The 19,444-nt window shown below is 50.6% G+C and overlaps 8 protein-coding genes across 8 annotated transcripts; 3 read left to right on the top strand and 5 right to left on the bottom strand.

Moving 5' to 3' along the window:
* Positions 1-4: 4 nt before the first annotated feature.
* NCS57_01353000 (uncharacterized protein) lies at positions 5-983 on the top strand (the record flags this gene model as incomplete). The annotated part of the gene is made up of 3 exons (XM_053063162.1): positions 5-269; positions 319-455; positions 507-983. 3 exons carry the CDS (start codon positions 5-7, stop codon positions 981-983), a joined length of 879 nt encoding a protein of 292 aa, XP_052908057.1.
* A 98-nt stretch (positions 984-1,081) lies between these two features.
* On the bottom strand, positions 1,082-2,972 carry NCS57_01352900 (CENP-V/GFA domain-containing protein; the record flags this gene model as incomplete). The annotated part of the gene is made up of 3 exons (XM_053063161.1): positions 1,082-1,754; positions 1,809-2,216; positions 2,266-2,972. The coding sequence occupies 3 exons, from the start codon at positions 2,970-2,972 to the stop codon at positions 1,082-1,084; spliced, it is 1,788 nt and encodes a 595-aa protein (XP_052908056.1).
* A 963-nt stretch (positions 2,973-3,935) lies between these two features.
* On the bottom strand, positions 3,936-4,470 carry NCS57_01352800 (CENP-V/GFA domain-containing protein; the record flags this gene model as incomplete). Its single annotated transcript, XM_053063160.1, has 3 exons — positions 3,936-4,035; positions 4,089-4,285; positions 4,399-4,470. 3 exons carry the CDS (start codon positions 4,468-4,470, stop codon positions 3,936-3,938), a joined length of 369 nt encoding a protein of 122 aa, XP_052908055.1.
* A 557-nt stretch (positions 4,471-5,027) lies between these two features.
* Positions 5,028-7,648, bottom strand: NCS57_01352700 (Beta-glucosidase; the record flags this gene model as incomplete). Its single annotated transcript, XM_053063159.1, has 3 exons — positions 5,028-7,415; positions 7,463-7,534; positions 7,592-7,648. The coding sequence occupies 3 exons, from the start codon at positions 7,646-7,648 to the stop codon at positions 5,028-5,030; spliced, it is 2,517 nt and encodes an 838-aa protein (XP_052908054.1).
* An 865-nt stretch (positions 7,649-8,513) lies between these two features.
* On the bottom strand, positions 8,514-10,326 carry NCS57_01352600 (MFS domain-containing protein; the record flags this gene model as incomplete). The annotated part of the gene is made up of 5 exons (XM_053063158.1): positions 8,514-9,174; positions 9,229-9,626; positions 9,687-10,048; positions 10,099-10,204; positions 10,261-10,326. 5 exons carry the CDS (start codon positions 10,324-10,326, stop codon positions 8,514-8,516), a joined length of 1,593 nt encoding a protein of 530 aa, XP_052908053.1.
* Positions 10,327-12,101: 1,775 nt separating this feature from the next.
* NCS57_01352500 (NmrA domain-containing protein) lies at positions 12,102-13,208 on the top strand (the record flags this gene model as incomplete). Its single annotated transcript, XM_053063157.1, has 1 exon — positions 12,102-13,208. One exon carries the CDS (start codon positions 12,102-12,104, stop codon positions 13,206-13,208), a length of 1,107 nt encoding a protein of 368 aa, XP_052908052.1.
* Positions 13,209-14,421: 1,213 nt separating this feature from the next.
* On the top strand, positions 14,422-16,322 carry NCS57_01352400 (MFS domain-containing protein; the record flags this gene model as incomplete). The annotated part of the gene is made up of 9 exons (XM_053063156.1): positions 14,422-14,607; positions 14,656-14,780; positions 14,831-14,940; positions 15,004-15,077; positions 15,126-15,174; positions 15,228-15,351; positions 15,400-15,675; positions 15,738-16,041; positions 16,098-16,322. The coding sequence occupies 9 exons, from the start codon at positions 14,422-14,424 to the stop codon at positions 16,320-16,322; spliced, it is 1,473 nt and encodes a 490-aa protein (XP_052908051.1).
* Positions 16,323-16,689: 367 nt separating this feature from the next.
* On the bottom strand, positions 16,690-19,284 carry NCS57_01352300 (HET domain-containing protein; the record flags this gene model as incomplete). The annotated part of the gene is made up of 1 exon (XM_053063155.1): positions 16,690-19,284. The coding sequence occupies one exon, from the start codon at positions 19,282-19,284 to the stop codon at positions 16,690-16,692; it is 2,595 nt and encodes an 864-aa protein (XP_052908050.1).
* Positions 19,285-19,444: the final 160 nt, after the last annotated feature.

The raw sequence follows: 19,444 nt of genomic DNA, 5'->3' as shown, positions 1-19,444 counted from the left end.
CACAATGTCTACCGCTTCTTGGACACGTCTTATTCGCTTTGTCGATGACAACGGCAACGAGACTTTTGGCGAGCCAATCATTCAGGATGAAAAGGAATTCTCCGATCGTCTAGCCAAGAATGATCTTTGGGCTGTTGAGTACAAGGGCACAAGTCCTGTAGCTGAGCTCACCAAGGGCGAGAAGATCCATGTCAAGACTGTTCGGGAACTTCTCCGACCTTCCGATGTGCCGATTATTCGATGCATTGGTCTTAACTACATCAAGCACAGTATGTTACAAATTCCTCGTGGAGAAATACATCACTAACACAAAATCAGTCAAGGAGGGTGGCCGAACACCGCCTCCATACCCCTCAGTCTTCATCAAGCCCGCGACTTGTGTCACTGGCTTCAACGATGATGTTCCTATTCCCAAGATTGCCCAGGACGGCACAGTAGACTACGAAGGAGAGCTGGTAAGTTACTATTTGAATCTTTTGTAAACCGCGACTAACATGGGTATGTAGGGCATTGTCATTGGCAAGACTGGCAAGAACATCCCCAAGGAGTCTGCCCTCTCCCACATTGCTGGATACGTCGTCTCCAACGATGTCTCCGCCCGAGCATGGCAGCGTGATCCCAAGAAGGCCGGCGGTGTTCCCCAGTGGTGCTTCAGCAAGGGTTTCGACAAGTTCGCCCCTCTCGGCCCCCTTCTGGTCTCTCCTGCTGTTGTCGGAAACGCCTCCACCCTCAACTTGAGGACAACCGTCAACGGCGAGGAGAGGCAAAACTCCAGCACTGGCGATCTTCTCTTTGGTGTTGAGGAGATTGTCAGCTTCATCAGCCAGGGAACTACCCTCGAGGCTGGTACCGTTGTTCTCACTGGCACACCATCTGGAGTTGCCATGGGTATGAAGGAGCCCAAGTACCTTAACGACGGAGATATTGTGGAGGTTAGCATTACTGGACTGGGGAGCGTCAGGAACAAGATGGTTTTCGAGTAGATATAGAACTCAAAGATGGAATAATAAAAGCACATTTAGACCTAAAGATTTCACATAAATAGTGCTGGGTATTGTCTTGAACTCGTCCATTTTGCTAGTTACTCATTAAGCAGTTCCCAAACCCCCTGCATGTCATTTAGCCATGACATGTCGTTTACATCAAAATTGAAATCAGCCAGGTCTTGGTAAGAAAGATCCGGCATTGGAGTCTCAAACTCATCAGCCAATTGCTGCACCAAGTCAGGCAGCTCGATGTCAGCTGGGACATCTGGCCCTCCCCCAGTTTGGCTCCCTTCGCTGGTTCGGCAAGAAGTCATCTTGCTTCCCCCTTCGTGTCCGAGCAAGCCTCCGGGCACAGCCTGCAATATCTTGGATGAAAGAATATGCAAAGCTGCTACGCATCTTCGTGCAGATTGACCGAACTTCTCGTGAGCTTTCAGTACTGAAATAGCTTGGCCCCATGAGCGCCCAATTTCAACCGCAGGAAAGATATCTGGTCTTAACTTTGCGGCGATGAGAACGGTGGCGGCTGAGTACACATAGTAAACGCGATACCACCACGCAGGTAGAAGACCAACAGTGCTGTCAAGAGTCTGGTGTGTGAGAAGTGTGGTGATAATATTCTGAGCCGTGGCAACGCAAAACATTGCTCCTTGTTGGATGACACGGATCTGTAAGGTGTCGTCGGCTAGACTGTTTTCTGCTGGTGATTGTGTGAGGCAGAATCGTGACAGCAACGGTCGAAGTAGTAGAATTCGAGCATGAAGAAAGCTATTTCTACTGTTAGCCGCACATACTCAAGATTGCTTCAAGATAGGCACATACCGCATCCGCAGAATAACAGCTTGACGACGTGATATTTCGTCCTTGTTCGCCTCCAGCATGTTCCACTTCAGGTGATCTGGAAGTTTCTTCTCCCATTTACTGAGCGAACGATCCAGTTGAACGACCTTGTCGAGATCTTCATCATCGTTATCTGAACTGTCGTGGTCGGGGACGTGATGCTCTTTTGCTTTGCATCGCCCACTATGAGAGCCTCCGTAGAGCGCTATCATGGTTTGGTGAATTATCTCATAGAGTCTGACTGACTCGACAAAGAAGCTGTAGTACCCTATGTCTCTTCCCGATGTCACATCTCTCGGGTCAACAGGTGGTGATGTGTTGGGTAACGGGACGGCCATTGCAGGACGTTTCGAGATCATGGCAGGCCGTCCATGGGTTACAGACACCATCCTACTTGTGTTAGCTATGCTTGACAACAATTCGTGTCCTTCGTACATACCTATCCATGAGAATGCACCCATACCATATCCGCCGCAATAGTTCTCGCTCCCCTGGATCAGATCGATCTGCCGATGTTTCCGGTAGGTGAAGTCCCAAGCCTTGAGCCATTCTTATTGCCGAGCCAACAACCATCCATGTCTGATGCGGATTGTAAGTGCTCTGAAGATACTGGCTCGTAACCAACAAACACTGTACAAGCTCAAGAGATCCAGACTCCCAGGGGCTCATTGGTAACAAATCTTGGGCTCGGCGGAAGTAGGTTTCGCTTGACTGTTCTCGTTGCTCGAGAGACTGAGACTCATGTAGCTGTGTGGAAAGAGCAAAGATGATGTTGAGGGTAGCAACGAAGATGCGTTCGTTGAAATCAATTACTGTACCGGCGAAGATGGCATTGTATGCATTGGTCCAACGCTTTCGGTCCAGGAACGGATACAAAGGATCTACATAGAACCAGTAAAGCTCCATGAGATGATCTGCTTGTCGACGTGGAGGCAGAACGTAAGAGAGCTCAGGTGCTGGCGCATCACCGGCGCCTGTGACCCCTAGAACCGAACGCGATGTAGCTGGGACACTATTGGAGGGTCCTGTCCCAGGTTTCCCCAGACGAATATCGATAGCCTTTTTAATTTGAGCTGTGAAGGAACCAGCACTACTGATTCCAAAGAACTCTCCAGTGTTGGTCCCTTCGTCAACAACAGCCGTCATGGAATCGATGACAGACGGACTAGTTGAGCATGCCGATGCCCCAAGTTGTCTTTGACCTTGTGCCTCGTGTCTACTCCCGGGAGTTGTTCCGGCCGGAGATGAATGTTGTTGCTGAGGCTGTGGGTTAGACATGGCTTGCACTCGTATCTGAGCTTCAGACATGTGTGCTACACGTCCTAGGTCAGGGCTTCTTGCAGAGCCAACATTTGGAAGAGTTTGAGGATTTGCTCCCTGTGGCACGATATTGTTGGTATCACGACTCAATCTGATTGATGGGCCTTCTGAGTCGCGAACACGGACGAGACTGCCTGCACTATATTTGCACTGGTCTCGCAAACTCAGCTTCCGGGAGCATGATCCACAGACTATACGATCTTGTTAGTGAATATTATTTTAAGTAATCAATCCATTATCAACATTTGATATGGCTGTCGCCAAGTTCTCATCATCCCACACCGCTGGGACATCAGGTGATGACTTGCCTGGACGCACACCATCACATTTGACCTTTTTCGCACGACAGGTATCGCAAGCGACGTCAATCTTGAGTCGTTTCGACCCACTTTGCCTACTTCCAGGGCCCTCGACAACTCTCTGGGGAGGCTCCATCGGTTGCTATGCCGTCGTCTCCCTTCAGCGAGCTCGGGACGGGTCCGGAACAGGTGCACGTGACTTGACGCGATCCGCTGAGAAATGAGAGAGACCAAGAGATAAGCAGGCTGCAATGAGACGTGTGGAGTTGCCCCGGAGGATCAGGACCTTGATGAGCGAGAAATCCGGGGTCGGAGGACGTGGATAAGGAAAGATTTCGGAAGCAGATGAGGTTGAGTTCCGAGGTTGAGATTGTCCCGAACGTTCGTTCCGAACCAATCGGAAGCCATGTTTATTCATAAGCTAATTACTCCGCATCTGAGTGTCTCAGTGTCACGACCCCCTGTCCATCAACTCCTCCTCCGCAAATTCTTACTTTCTCATCTCTTCCCACTGGCCGACTCCCTCAACCGGCTCCATCCATTTCGGCCGGTTCTTGACAAAGATCTCGTTTGCCGGCTTGAGATTTAGCCTAAAGATAAGTCAGCTTGCTGTTACCGAGTGCACGGCAACGCCTCCACTTACCCTCCGTCCAGGAGTGGCAGCCGGATGAGATGAAATGCTCCTTTGGCTGCGGCGGGAATCGTCCATAATGTGCATCCACATGTTCGGCAAAAGTGCTTTTCTTTCTTATTTCCGCTGGCTGTATCCGAGAGGATGAATTCGCCGATGGCGTTGTCGGCAGCCGTTATTTGGACATCCTTCGTCGCGAACTTGCCAATCTATATCTGAGATTAGAGAAATTCCTGAGACGTCAATCTGCTCTCTCAGTTCTTACTAATTGATGTGCACCTCCAGCTCCCTTACTACAATGCTCACAAAAACATGATAGCACTGTAACTGGCTCAGACGAGATGCTGAACTTGACAGCGGCACAGAGACACTGTCCGGAATATGGAGCTGACATTGTGATTGTGAATTTCTCCGCGATGTAGATATGGATATTTCTAGCAAACAACCTTGATGGCATCATCGTTTATATGAGTATTTTAACGTGGGTATGTATAGGTATGTAGTTAACTTAGAAACCTACACACGCCACCATCCGTGGTTTGAGGCCCAAGTCCACAGCTCTAGCATTCTCGGAACCGGAACGCCTCCCTCGACAGGCTCCGGCCGACCAAAGCCGTCCACCCAGTGACACATCTTCCGAAGCCCCGGGATCATGTCTGCTCTAGGTCCACCTTTCGGGTATCCATCCTCGAGTCTTGGTAAGAAACGGCTATACCCTGAACGCATCTATGGGATGGTGAGAACGGTAACATGGACTTTATCGCCATCTATTTAGAATACAAACAGTGGTAATTAGATTTTAGAGATTAGGGTGTAAAATATCAACTCTGGCTGCTTGTCGTAACAGTGCTAACAACACCTGTATCGTGGGGCAGGATATTTCGTTGACTATACATTGTCATAATCCATTCTCTAATGCTTTACTCCTGATCATGCAATTTTATCTAATATCTATGGGTCGAAAGTCAACTTCTCCGACTTCACAACAACCTCTCCCACGAGATCAGCCGCCGAAGAACCCAGATAGAAGCGATATTCTCCCTCATCAACTACCCACTTCTTAAGACCACTGTCGTAGTACGCCAAGTCTCTATCCTTCACTGAAAGCTGCACCGTCTTCTTCTCGCCAGGCTGTAGTTGAACCTTGCTAAAGGCTACGAGAGCCTTGATTGGGTGGTCTGCACTAGAAGAGGCTCGTCCGGCGTAAACCTGCACCAGTGAACCTCCAGCCTTGTTTCCTGTGTTTGAGACTTCAGCGGTGACAGCCCAGGCTCTCTCATCTCTCGTGACACTCTTCAGGCCATATGCAAAAGTTGTGTAAGACAAGCCGTGACCAAAGGCGAAGTTGATCTTGTCCTTGTCAAGGCGATCAAAATGTCGATATCCAACAAAGACTCCTTCCTCGTACTTGACCTTGAGTTGATCATCGACGTACTCTCCAGGGAAGTTTCCGTGCGCTGGACAATCTTCGAGGCGCTTGGGGAAGCTGACTGGCAGTCGACCTTCGGGGTTGACGGCTCCAGTGAGAACGTCGGCGATAGAGTAACCACACTCTTGACCGGGGAACCAGGCTTGCATGACGGCAGATACTTGATCGAGCCAGGGCATAGCGATAGCAACACCGGTGGAGTTCACCACAATGGTATTCTTGTTGGCAGCCGCAACAGTCGAGACCATGGCATCCTGAGTTCCCTTGCGAGGCAGGTTGAAAGAGTCCTGATCACGACCCTCAGTCTCCCATTGAGGGTCGTGGCCAGTGAAAACAATAGCGTAGTCAGCATTCTTGGCAACCTCGGAAGCTTCTCCGAGGAGATCAGCATCATGGTCTGACTCCAAGGAGAAGCCGAGGCGAACGCCACTGCGACCTTCAAGAATGGTCAAGCCAATCTTTGTTGGGGGGTCACTGCAGATGCGCAGACGGTATGTCTTGCCAGCCTCGAAGCTATAGCGGAACTCGGGCTCCGGAGCTGCCAAGAACAGCGAGCCCATGGGGTCCGAGCAGTTTCCAGGCTGCTCAAAGATGAGATCGTCGTCGACAAAGACGCGAGTAGGTCCGAGTCCAGAGCAGGCGATGTAATGTGTACCTGTCTCAGCTGGTGTAAAGTCTCCAACAATCTCGAGTCTTCGCCAGAGGGACTCTTGAGATCCTAGAGGCGAATACACCGAGGTTGGCTGGGAGATGACTGACACAGGCTCAGTCTTGCCACTCTCGAACAGTTGTCGGCTGAAGCCTGGTTGTCCATCAAGACCGACCACAGTACCGCAAGAGCCCTCCTTGCTAATTGCTGGAAGAAGACGCTCACGGTGGGCTCCTTTGGCAAATGTAAACTCAACATCATCGCCAAGGGCTTCATGTAGGGCGTCCCAAGGTGTGACTTTTCGGTAAGCATTGACCGCGGCACTGCCACCACCGTGGGCCATAGCATCCTTGGCGAAGCCAATGAGAGCAATCTTCTTCTTGCTAACCTTGTCCTTTGAAAGGGGTAGAAGATTTCCCTCGTTTTTCAACAGCACAATGCCTCGTGCACCAGCTTCTCGGATCATGTTCCGGAGTTCGGGGCTATCGGTAGATTGTCCGAGAACAGCAGGATCCGCCTCATCCTCAAGGGCCTTGAGCTTGAGAGCGAACTGAATGACAGACTTGGCCCGCTCATTGATGACCTCTTCCGTGACTTCTCCCTTCTTAAGTGCTTCGATAACATCAGCCTCCTTGCGAAGTCGAGGAGGTCCAGGCATTTCCAAGTCCAGCCCGGCGTTGAGGGCGGAAGCAACTGAGTTTGTGCCACCCCAATCACTCATGACGAGGCCATTCCATCCCCAGTTTCCACGAAGGACGTCCTTCAAGAGCCAGTTGTGTTCGTCGCAGTGGACTCCGTTGACGTGGTTGTAAGCTGTCATGATAGCCCAGGGCTTGGCCTCCTTGATGGCAATCTCGAAGGGACGTAGATAAATCTCACGAAGAGCTCGCTCGTCGATAGTCTCATCGACCGTCGTCCGAGCCGTCTCCTGCTCGTTGGCCACGAAATGCTTAATCGTCGCGGACACACCAACACTCTGCAGACCCTGAATAACTCGAGAAGACATCTTTCCGGCGAGGAAAGGGTCTTCACTGAAGCTCTCAAAGTTACGCCCTCCAAGCGGATGTCGGTGAATGCAAACTGTAGGTCCTAGGATGCAGTGGGCTCTCTTCCCCCTTGCCTCCTTGGCGAGAGCACGGCCGAATCTCTCGGCGAGTTCTGTGTCGAAGCTCGCTGCGAGATTGCATGCTGCCGGGAAACAGGCGGATTTGATGCTAAGGTCTGTAGCTGCTGAACGGACTCCATTGGGGCCATCAGCTGTCTGAAGATACGTTAGTTCATACTGGGTAATGTGAGCTTGGATGTTACCTTGATCGCCGGGACTCCCTTTTCGAGCAGACCGACAGTCTCGGAGAAGTTCTGGCCTGCGAGCAGGGATATCTGAAAGTGACGATATTAGCACCAAGACTAGGGCATGGTTAGGTTTCTGCGACACACCTTCTCCTCCAACGTCAGCGACTTGATAATCGCATCAATATCAGTATTCTTGGCCATCTTGTAATCTCGTTATCTCAGAAGAGCCAATTTCAGACTTGACCAAGAATCACGAGTGATTAACACAACACCAGCTCACTTTATCAACGTGCTCCGTTGAGCTATGGGACGAAGCTAACTGGAGAGCTAGACCCAACAGCCAATCATGTCCAGGTCCGAGATCCTTTCCGGAGGGTCCAACTCCACTCAGATGAGGAGTTGGTGATTCTCGGCTAAGAAGTTCGGCTATTACGGCATCGAATATTACGCGATCAAGTTATTCGAGGTTTGTCTTGAGGTTGAAGAGATCAATTCCCATGCCAATGACTGCCGTTCTCGTCGTACTTTTTATACTATGTCAATAAAATGGCTGCCAAATGATGGCTAGCAAAGTGCGGAGATCCCTGCAGGTCTATGGGTTGCCAGGGTGTGTGTGTCGACCGAAAGCCCCAGCGAAGTCAATAATTGCTTCTTATTGCTCGGTATCCGGAACTACGGGTTACCGTATATAGATAATAGCTGACATGATGCGGTGGGGACTTCGGAGCCGAGGAGGAAAAGATGACTAGTGTCCATGACTACTTACGTGACCAGGCCTCTTCAGCGTGTCTCGGTAACCGATATTGTGTGAGGCTTGGTACTGGCAGAACCAATTTCTGGTATCCCATAGGTTCTTTGACTCAATAAGTTGGTTGTTTCCAGGTTTACAGTTTCATCTATGCAAGGCCTGACTTAGGTTTGCCCTCTGGGCGGCGAATTCGACCGATATCTCACTGAAAGGATGAAGATGGGATCCAAAAGATCAATTATCTAGCCAAGGCCTGGATCCTCTTCCTAGATTATACTATACGAGCTTGAAAGTCCTCAAGCAGTCAGGATCGTCGGATTAAGCGAGCTCGACCTGATCGACCTGCTTGTCCTTCTTGTTATCCTTCTCCAAATCTCCACCCTCGATATCTGCAAGCTTTCCAGCGTGGAGAGCACCATTTGACTTGCCCTCAAACACTTCCTGGATCTCCTCAAGAGTGTGGCCCTTGGTCTCTGGGAAAAGGAACCAGATGACAACAATGAGCACAGCCAAAATGCAGCAGAAGACGATGTAGTACTTCCAGCCGATCTTGCCCATGGCGATGGGGTTGACCTGGTTTCCAACGACCAAACCAGTAAACGTGCTGATGTACATGATGGAAACGCCACGGCCACGAAGAGTGTAGGGGTAGATCTCAACGATGTAAGCCTGAAGCAGAGGAGCCCAAGCGATGGCGTAGAAGAAGAAAGTGATGAAGACGAAGCCAACGATAGCTCGGCCAGTTTCCTCACTCCTTGTCGAAGCGAAGTGAGAGCTGAGAGCAGTCCAGATGACGTACGAGACGAACATTCCGCAAGTCGAGGTGAGGAACAGAGTTCGGCGTCCGAGACGATCGACCAACATGGCTCCAACAAAGATGGCAGCCAACCAGTTGGAAATCTGCAACAGACCATTGATGAGAGTCTGGTCCTTGGCGTCGGTGATTCCGATAGTGTTGAGAACGAGAACGAGGTAGTAGCTGTAGATGGTTAGCTTTCAGTCTGTCAAACGCGGAGAGCAATGTCAAACTAACCTGACGAGGTTGATTCCGTTCCACTGAGCAAACCAACCAACGATGACAGCGATAAGAGTACGCCTGCGGTTCGCCGGTGTACGGACAAGTTCGAGCCAAGAGTTCTGCGACATGGCATCGGCCTCGTGCGTTAAAGCACCCTCAATCTCTGCCATCTCAAAATGCACAAGAGGGGCATCAAAGTCACCTCCAGCATGGTATTCGGCTAAGATTTTTCGAGCTTCTTCCCTTCGACCGTGTGCGACGAGCCATCGAGGCGATTCGGGGAGGAAGTAGATCGTGAGAAGCTGAAGAGCGGGGAGGGCTCCTTGGAGAAGAGAGGGGATTCTCCAGCTCCATGTCGTGTCGAGCTTGAATGTTCCAAAGGTGCACCACGCCGCAATGATGCCTCCCAAGTACTATCACCCTTTGAGTTAGCCGATGCGTTCCCATGATTCATCGAAAGGCTCAAGACTCACGAAAGAAGTGTTGTAGAGAGCTGTCAGCTTGCCACGATGCGTCGGGTACGCCAGCTCAGTAATGAGAATAGGGCTAGGCTGGGCAAGGAAACTGGTGAAGAAGCCGAGAATAGCTCTCGCCGCAATAAACGTGTGGAGGTTCTGAGACACGGCTTGCATGATGGCAAAAGCAACACATGTCAAGGCGCCAATGGCCATGGCCGTCTTTCTACCAAATCGATCGCAGATGTAGGTGACGAGGAAGAGGGCAACGACTTTGCCGGCAGGGTAGACCGAGTTCATGGCTCCGAGCATGGCACCTTGGGGGTTGCCAAAGTATTGTCGCCATTGAGGGAGTGTTTGAAGACCGTTCATCATGGATCCTGAGATGTCAGCGACCATGAAGCGCAATTGGAGTCGTCGTAGAGCTCACCATCGTAGCCAATTGCACCGGATGACACGAGAGGGATCAGAAGAAGTAGGTTGAGCTTGAGGAGATGAGGCGTGCGATACCATGGTCGAGGGTCATTGGGAAGCACCTAAGATGGTCGGTCAGCACTCGTGGTAATCAAGTCAATTGAAATGTTTGACTCACTGCAGCGAGCTCAGGGCCGACGACTGCGGCCGCCCCTTTTCTCTCCTTGTGCGATGAAGAACCCATGATGTCGTCGAGGGTGAATGAAGTGATTCCAAGGCAGGGATGTACAGACACCTATGGCCAGACAAGGATCGATGGGATGCAACGCAAACACCAAGGATGCAGACCTCGATTCTCTTATATCTTTGGAGATGCAGCAAAAAAGAAAGGATCAAGATTTCCCCCCAACCCCACACATTTTCTATGAGGAGTGACCCCACGGGGAGGGATAGTTCGGGGGATGTCAAAGGGTGGAGTTTGACCGTCAAAATCTGGACAAGGATCCGACGCTACCGTTTAAACCTTGGACTCTTCCGATTTTTCGGACCGGATTATGATTGGCTCTTGGCTTCTAGTTCCGATAATGACGGCTTGTGATTTGACAGAGTCTGACTCGTGACTCTAACCCCGACGCGTCAAAGGCCAAGGTCTCACAGGAGATGCCCATTTTTAGCGGCCAAACTCCGAGGCTGTTTCCACGTGGGCATCAAGATTCTTTGAGGCTGAATGAATGATCAAGACCGGTTAAATAACGAGTCCATACATAACCTGGAACTAGTATTGCCACACGGACACATAGCTCGGTTGAACGGGGTCGCGTGTTGAGATCTAGAACTTCAAGGGAGCCGAAGAGAGCCGAGATCACGAAAACCATCCGATCTGCCTCCCGTCCCTTCATAAATATTTTCCATCATGATGAAAAATAAAAATTACGTGTCTTCTAGCAATTCATCTCATAATGTTGGAAGATTCTTGCGTCTGTAATACTTTGTTGTCGGGCAAAAAGTTCTTGAGAGATGCTCCAGTTCTCCAGGGTAGGCTGGCTTTGTGAAGCAACAAGAAGGTGGCATGAACATGGTGATGTGATGCTACCTATACAACAGTGCCTCTCATAATGCAGATAGGTGTGAGTTTTCTACTGCAGGCAATAGAAAAGAATAAAAAAAGCGGCCACCGTGTTAGCATGGGTTCGGATATGATATAATGAAGTATTAATCTTGTCTTCTTTCGTACAGTTGAAGCCCGGCCCTTGGCGTGATAACCGAGCCGATGCATAGCCGTGCAACAAGTAGTCAGGCATTTATCAACGTAAGAAACCCATTGATGAACTCATACCAAATTCAGTGCGAAATCTTGCAAGTTTGCAAGTCATGTGATACCATCTGTATGCTCAGATGGGACAGCCACTGCTTGAATAGTAATCATCGGATCGCCGACAAATCCGCCCGTCTCGCTAGACACAAAGAACTTGTACGAATTTCTACATTTGGATTTGCGACATATAATTCTTCCTTCCGCTTACCAAATTTTTGCTGCCCATCTCTCACTTGACCACCCGACACTTAGCAAAGCACCCCGTGCATTGATGATGACGGCAAGCCCTCGATGTAGCCCGCCCGGGCTTGTCTGACATATCTACTCGCAGTGTGAAAATGCCGTATAGTTTCCCAATGCCTCTGAAACATTGTGATTAGTCACACTGTCCGAACTTGTCGGTGGTGCGCCTTTCGCCGAATGGCTTCGGAGGCTATGACACTCAACCAGCAGCACCACTACAATTGGATAGTAATCTTGATTATCGTGCACCACTTGGAACCATTTCCTGATTACTCATGATTATAATGATGGAGGTGATGCGATTAAAAGCCACTCATCCACAGTATCCGACCCCTCCGACGCCAGACATGAGAAGCAGAAGCCTTCATAAAAGCCTCTCAGCTGAACCGGCAAAGATCTCTTGCGATTTTGCAGCACACCACACTATCTGACTCATTTCGGAAGAAGAGTATCACTGAAACATGTCGTCTCAAAATAACAACACCCCCACAGTCTTTGTCGTTGGTGCAACCGGCGCACAAGGCATTCCTGTTGTTCGCCACCTTGTCAAAGATGGCGCTTACAAAGTCCGCTTCCTAACGCGCGATGCCGATTCCCCACGAGCAAAAGCCCTCATCGCCCTCGGAAACGTCGAGCCCCTTGTTGGGACCTTTGCCAGCGAGGAAGACCTCCGGAAGGGCTTCCGTGGTGCGCAGTATGCGTTCATCAACATTGATGGGTTCAATTGTGGAGAGAAGACGGAGACGTTCTGGGCTATACGAAGCTATGAGCTCGCTCTCGAAGAAGGCATCAGGTTCTTCGTCTATGGAAACCTTGACTTTTCGTATAAGAAGAGTGGATATGATCCAAAGTTCCGGACTGGCCATTACGACGGCAAAGGTCGAATTGCGGAATGGATCTTGCAACAGAACAAGGATACGAAAAATGCGGCACGAATGGGCGCTGCCATTTTCACTACTGGGCCATACATGACAATGTCCATTGCGGCGCATACTCCCATGAGTCCTCGGGTCGAGGATGGAGTCGTCACATGGAGAGTTCCCCTTGGAGATGGTGCTGTGTGTCACGTTGACCTGGATGATTGTGGACACTATGTCCGCTGGCTGTTTGAGCACCAAGAAAGAGCCAATGGAATGGATCTCGAGGTTGCTATTGACCTGATCGGCTACGACGACCTGGCCAAGGCCTTTGAGAAGGTGTCTGGCCACCCAGCCCAATATATCGACACCGACCTCGAAACTTACTGGACTTCAGGTCCTCTTGGAGATGGATCCCCTAGTAGCGCATACAACTCTGACCTCAATGATCCCGCCGCAATGACAATGCGCCAGAACTTTACCGGGTTTTGGAACATTTGGAAGGCGTCTGGAGGAAACAAGGGTTTAATCCAGCGAGACTTTGAACTTCTGGATGAGATTCACCCTGGAAGAGTCAAGTCGGCCGAGGAATGGTTCAGAAAGGAGGAGAAGAAGGGAATTGAACAAGGCCTGGGAAGTCTCTGGGATAGGGTCAACAATCTCAGGCCTGTGTTGAAGCTTGTCGAGGATCGACGGAAGGGTCGTCTATGACAAAGGTCAACAACACGCTTGATGTGTAAGAGAAGCGAACAAGCCCTTCTTCACTCTTCTAATTGAGACATTTGGTATACTATCCCACTCTTCGTTGAGAATAATCTCCCTCTCAGCACCCTGACACAACAACCTTCACTATTAAGATGATGGCTTCACAATTGCATCATTTGAATCAAGGTGATGTTTTGTTGACCAATTGAACTATCCCATCCTATCAAACCCAAGCAACTGGGCACATGACTCACAGACTCCAGCTGCACTGGGCTAGAACAGTCGGCGCAACTGCAGGGGATGATTAAGCCACAGCACCCGTTGGTCCAGACTCTGTGGAGCACACGTGGGAATACGCCATTGTTTCGGAGGTTGATTAGCCCCCCGAGCAGGGCTGAAGTTGACCTGCGAAGCTGTTCGACGAGGTCACGGAGTGTAAAGTAGACTCCGTTGAAATCCATCGCCGACACCTGCAGCTTCTTCTCCTCACGTCGGACATATTTCGAGTTTGGTTAAGCGTTGAGGGTGTTGGAGAAGGATGGGTAAGGGCTTTTGTTGACGCTGGGTAGGCCAACTCCCCGTTTGCCTGTATGCTTACCCCTACGCTTACCTTGGCGCCAGAGCTAAGCACTACGCTACTAGAGAGCTGGTTGTACAAGGCTTCTGGAACACCAGTATAGAAGAGCCAGGTGAAATCTCAAAGAAAGAGCTTTGATGATATCGTTCAAAAACACATCCATGACCTCGGTGCAATGCCGAGAAATATGGTTCGATCCTCGCCCGCAAAACCTGGGGTTACATGAACCACCAATCTCAACCTCACCCACGCCATCTTCCCCATATCCGTTCTCATAGCGGGTCCCTCGAGATCTCTAGCGTCTCTTACCGGCCAAAAGCCATGCATCTCCCCCGCAAATGAGACAATATCGTCGCATCTCGCGCGACAAGAAGCCCTCGGAGCTTATTTCTGAAGCCGAAATCCCCCATCTTCGCGTTCATTTCCCCAGGTTTTAGTGCCGTTTTCCCCGCTCTCGGCTTTTCCCTTGCTCCCCACAAGGGAGATCTTGCCCTATTCCGGGGTTGAGGTCATCTGGTCGGTCAGTTCGAGGGACATAAATACAAAGCATTGACCTTGTGAAGTTTTAATTTTTTGCAAAGTCAGGGCTCCAGTGAGATCAGCATTGACTTGAGAAAAGCACTCCAGTTCCCTTTCTTCAACATGACAGCCGCGCAAGACAATCGTCAGCTTGCTGACTCCAAGGAGGCGCCAGACTTTGCGCATGTCAACAGTGTGCTTGAAGATGAGAAGCCTTCGGCAGTGGAAGAGCGGGACTACACAGGCACCGCGAAGAAGACAGATCCTGAGGAGATCCGTCTCGTGAGGAAACTCGATCTCTGGATCATGGTGAGTGGCATTGAGCGTCTACACTTGATCATGGCTAACATTTGACAGCCATGCCTCTGCCTCATGTATTTCCTTAACTACGTCGATCGAAATGCCATCGCCCAGGCCCGACTTAACAATCTCGAGGAAGATCTCAACATGACTGGCACCGAGTTCAACACAACTGTTTCAATGTACGTTGCAACGTAGGAGCTGAGACTTCTTAGACTGACACAGTTCACAGTCTGTTTGTCGGCTACGTCTTGATGCAGGTCCCCAGCAACATGTTGATCACCAAGGTCAGGCCGGGTATCTACATGAGCGCATGGATGTTGGTCTGGGCAGTTGTTTCTGGTAAGTCTATCCCTGCAAGATCGAGCTTGGCTGCTTGGCATCAGATCTCTGACCCCATTCCAGGATGCACAGCGCTTGTCAAGAACTATCAGGGTCTCTTGGTTTGCCGATTCTTCCTCGGTATCACCGAAGCGCCTGTGAGTGTCCAATTATTTAATGCCACTATCTGTTATTGACTTGAGCAGTTCTACCCAGGAGCCACCTACATCCTGTCCATTTTCTACACCAGAAAAGGTTTGTGGGACGTACTTTCAGGAGACGCAAAGACTAACTAATGGCCGAAACAGAGGTCGCCTCTCGAATCGCTCTTCTGTACTGCGCCCAGATCCTTGCGACCGGCTTCTCTGGACTCATTGCCGCTGGTATCTTTGCCGGTATGGACGGTCTCAAGGGAATCGAGGGATGGAGATGGTACGTCCCCAACGCCAAGCGCACAGCCCCAAACTAACCCCATGCCAGGCTCTTCATCGTCGAGGGTGCCGCGACTGGCCTCGTGTCTCTCATTGGCTTTGTCCTTCTCCCCAACACTCCCCTCACGACCCACTGGCTCAACGAGCGCGAGAAGCAACTTGCCCACTCTCGCATGGAGAAAGATAAGCTCTCTGATGCTTCTGATGAGAAGGCTTCTTCTTGGGAGGGTCTCAAGCAGGCTTGCTCTGATAAGAGGACTTGGCTCTTCTGTCTTATGCAGAATTTCCATCTGTCAGCTTGCTCATTCAACTCTTTCTTCCCTACGTGAGTCTCCATTCCTCTACTGCATAAATACGAGTTTAAACACTGACTTGCTGTTTCATCAGTGTGGTCAAGACCCTCGGTTTCAACACAACCATCACCCTTGTCATGACCTGCCCTCCATTCATCTTCGCTGGTGCCGCTGGCATTGGATTTGGATGGAGCTCTGGCCGCTTCCACGAGCGCACATGGCACATTACTGCCGGTCTTAGCATTGCCATCGCCGGTTTCGCTCTTGCTGCTGCAACCTTGAACACAGCTGCTCGCTACGTGGCTTGCTTCATCTTCCCCGTGGGTGCTTATGCTGTCAACTCTGTTATTATCGGATGGGCCGCATCTACTCTGTCTCAGACAAAGGAGAAGAAGGCTGTAAGTCTACCATTGACGCACAAATCCCATAAAATGTTGATGCTAACTATCCCAAGGTTGTTCTGGCAATGACCAATGTTGGTGGCCAGATCGGTTACATCTATGGTGCCTACCTCTGGCCTAAGAGCGACGGACCCCGATATGGCATTGGTTTTGGTGCATCCGCCGGCTTCGCCTTCTGCTCCATCGTCTGTGCTTGGTGCATCCGAATCCTTCTTGTTCGGGAGAACCGAAGGATCCGGGCTTCCACTTCCGAGCATGTCAACCTTTACGGATACTAAAAGGCCGGAAAACATCAGCCCCCTTATGGATCATGACTATCTGGGACGCGGTGGGCTTGGGTATCTTGATCTCTAGTTTATGATGGTTAAAGGCGAATGGTTTACAGCGCTGAGAGTGGGACCTCATGATATTATGGATAGGGCCCTCTTGTTTTGGGATAAGGAATAAGTTGGTGAAGGTGTTGGGCAACGAGTGATAGGCGCTCAGAATCACAGGAAATCTTAGGTTCAACAGTAACTGGAAGATATGACACATTTGGTCAGAAACTTTAACTGCATAATGACTCCGTAGATGCCAATTGAAGGTACAGGAATACTACCAACACCCAAACTGCTATTGTACATACTCCCAAACAAACCACCTCACTCAAGCAATGTTAACCCGAACAGTACTTCCATCAATCTTGAAATCAGAGACAATGTCAGCTGGCCACCTGGGCAGAGCCACAAAGTGATCCTCCCACAACTGCTTATGCGGGCCGCGCCTCGCCATCATCACTTCATCCTGTCGTGTCTTTCGTGCAGCGGGGCTAACCTTGGAAAGGGTCTTGAAGATGGTTGTATGCCGGGCCGCGTCTCTCAAAGCAGCGTGCGAAGCTCTTAGTAGAACGGGCTTTGCGTCCTTTGCATCCAACCACTTGCCGCCCTTGGCCCAATCCTTGCCGTTGTAGCCCCATTCTGTGTACAGCTCTGTGCAATCCTTGTTGAACAGCTTCCGGTCCTTGGATTGGACTGTGACCTCGACGTAGTCGCCCCGTAGCTTTGGCGCAAACCGCGGGTCTACGCAAGCAAGATAAGCCTCGATGAATCCAGGCTTGGAGCCCCGAGAGTCATTGAAGATGCCCTGGAAAGCCAGCATAACCTTCGCCTCATTGATGGTGCCAGGCTGCCACTCTGCTTGATTCCGTAGGAAGAGTCTGCAGAGTGATGAGCCATGGCGATAAATGGACTGAGAGATGTCGATCGACTGAAGAGTCTCGTGAAGACTGATCTGGAGATCATTGAGGTATACACTCTTTCCAAGCAGAGTAGAAAGCTTAGAGTCCTTGTCGCTCTGAGACTCCAGTACGCGTTTCTTATCGACGACAGAACGCATCTTAGACGACGCCGGTAGATACTCAGATGAGGATTGGAAACTGGCGTGATAGCAGCATGTCAAGAGCGTGAACGTCTTGCCATCGGCAGCCTCTCTCAAAACCAAGAACAGGCAAGATGAGTTTCCTTCGTCCAGGATAAATACGTGATCGCGTCCGGGTTTGACGTACTTGTCCAGTCGCATAGTGGTGGTAAGATAGAGGCTCACAGGGCGACTAGTCTTGGACACCGCCGGGGCTTGGATCTTGAACAGCCATAGCCCAGACAACTCTTGGACAAACTCGGGAACCGAAGGGATCGTGAGGAGGCGAATCAGGTTGATTCCAAGAGTGCCATTTGCAGAGTTGACTGTGGCATCGAGGAACCAAGGTCTCTTGACATACGCACTACAACTTTGACGGAGGGCATACAGAGTGAACTGGCCTGGCTTCAAATCCGAGCTTGGAAGACGATCCCGATCACTTTCAATCTCATGCTCTGTCTTCCACTGCGCGGGGCCAGCACTCACGTTCAGGAAGACGGTGCCCTCTCGGCTGCGGAGCTTGGCCCACCAAGCCTCGAAAGTAGAGGATTGCCACTTCGGAATGTTCACATCTGGTGCCTTGAAGATCCAGTTGGGCCCAGGAGCCTTCCAGTTCGGCATCCAGGACGGGCATTGGCCCGCGGAATCCATAGCTGCGGCATTGCGCAAGACGTCAATGTTCCTCATGTTGAGAAGCGCGTATGCAAAAACGCCAAAGAACATGTGCTGACACGAAATTCCGTAGTTCGCCTGGAAGCTGAAACCCGAGGAAGGATTGTTGCCAACCAATGCCATGATTCCAAAGATCTTGTCGCGAGGGTCGGTGCACTGCGACTTGGAAACTGCTCGGAGAGTCTTGAACAAGCCTTGGTTGTTGAAGGTCTGCTGGCCCAGGTACTCAAGCCAAGGGGCCTTCGTCTGCTCCCACTTCAAGGGAGAACTAGAAGAGATAGACCGGATCGTTGAAGAGTTCATCCAATACTCCACGTCGCCCAGCTGAAAGACAGCTTGCCGGGAAAGTATGAGTTCTTGAATCACCCACATGCGACTGAAGTATCGTTTTTGAAGAAGACCAGCCAAATCAACTCTATAGTCTGGTACACCGGGGGTTTGTACAGGCTTCCCATCGGTCAACTGAAGCTGTCGTCGCAGAGGGTATGGCTGTGTCGTTGGTGTGGCGCCGAGATAGAGATAGACAGATCGACAAGCCGAGTAGATTTGCGACATCTTGGAGACCTGGGCATCGCGCTCGCTGATGTCATTCTGGTTGATGCAAATAGCATCTACCCAGATCATTCGGCATCCCTTCAAGGGTCGCATAAGTCGAAGCATTGACCAGCAATTCTTCGTCTGTATCAAGACATCCCACCAAGGGCCGATGTAGATCGGCATGGTGAAGGAGCCATCTCCGTTTTCTCCGGCCCAGGTGTAGGATGTGGCCTCATACTCGGGGCATCTCTCGTTCTTGTACACTTCAAGATCGATGTGGATGGGGTCATCGGTGCTGAATGGTGCTGAAAGAGCAATCAAGCGAAACTCATCCGGGGCCAGCCTGGATGGGTAAACCGGCGATATAGGCAGTTTGCCGTTGCTCGTGGCGGGGCCATTCGGTTTGGTGGCTGGTTTAGTCCCTGCTGTTGTGACATAAGGGACCGAAGGAGGCCAGTAGAGGTTCAGTTGTCCCAGGGGCTCATCACGAGGTGGTGGTGTGAAAGGGCTGGTGGTCTTTTGTTGTAGGATGAGACCTTTGAGGTCTGGTGCAGCACCACAAGTCTTGCACCAAGGAGTCCCTTTCTGGACCACAATAAGTGGTGCCTTGCATGTGGGTTTATGCCAACGAGTCATGGTATGATGAGGATGGAGAAGGGGGATAATTTGTGCAAGCTACAACCAAGATTACAAGCGATCTACAGCAATTCTTATGTACTTGAAGGAGAAATCTTCAGCACCAGATTACATGGTTGTGTCGGCGCCAAAGTGTGAGACCGCAGCTCTTGGCTTCAGG

The sequence above is a fragment of the Fusarium keratoplasticum genome, chromosome 11 (assembly GCF_025433545.1).
Source record: "Fusarium keratoplasticum isolate Fu6.1 chromosome 11, whole genome shotgun sequence".
NCBI classification, from domain to species: domain Eukaryota; kingdom Fungi; phylum Ascomycota; class Sordariomycetes; order Hypocreales; family Nectriaceae; genus Fusarium; species Fusarium keratoplasticum.
This window is presented reverse-complemented; position numbering and strand designations above follow the sequence as displayed.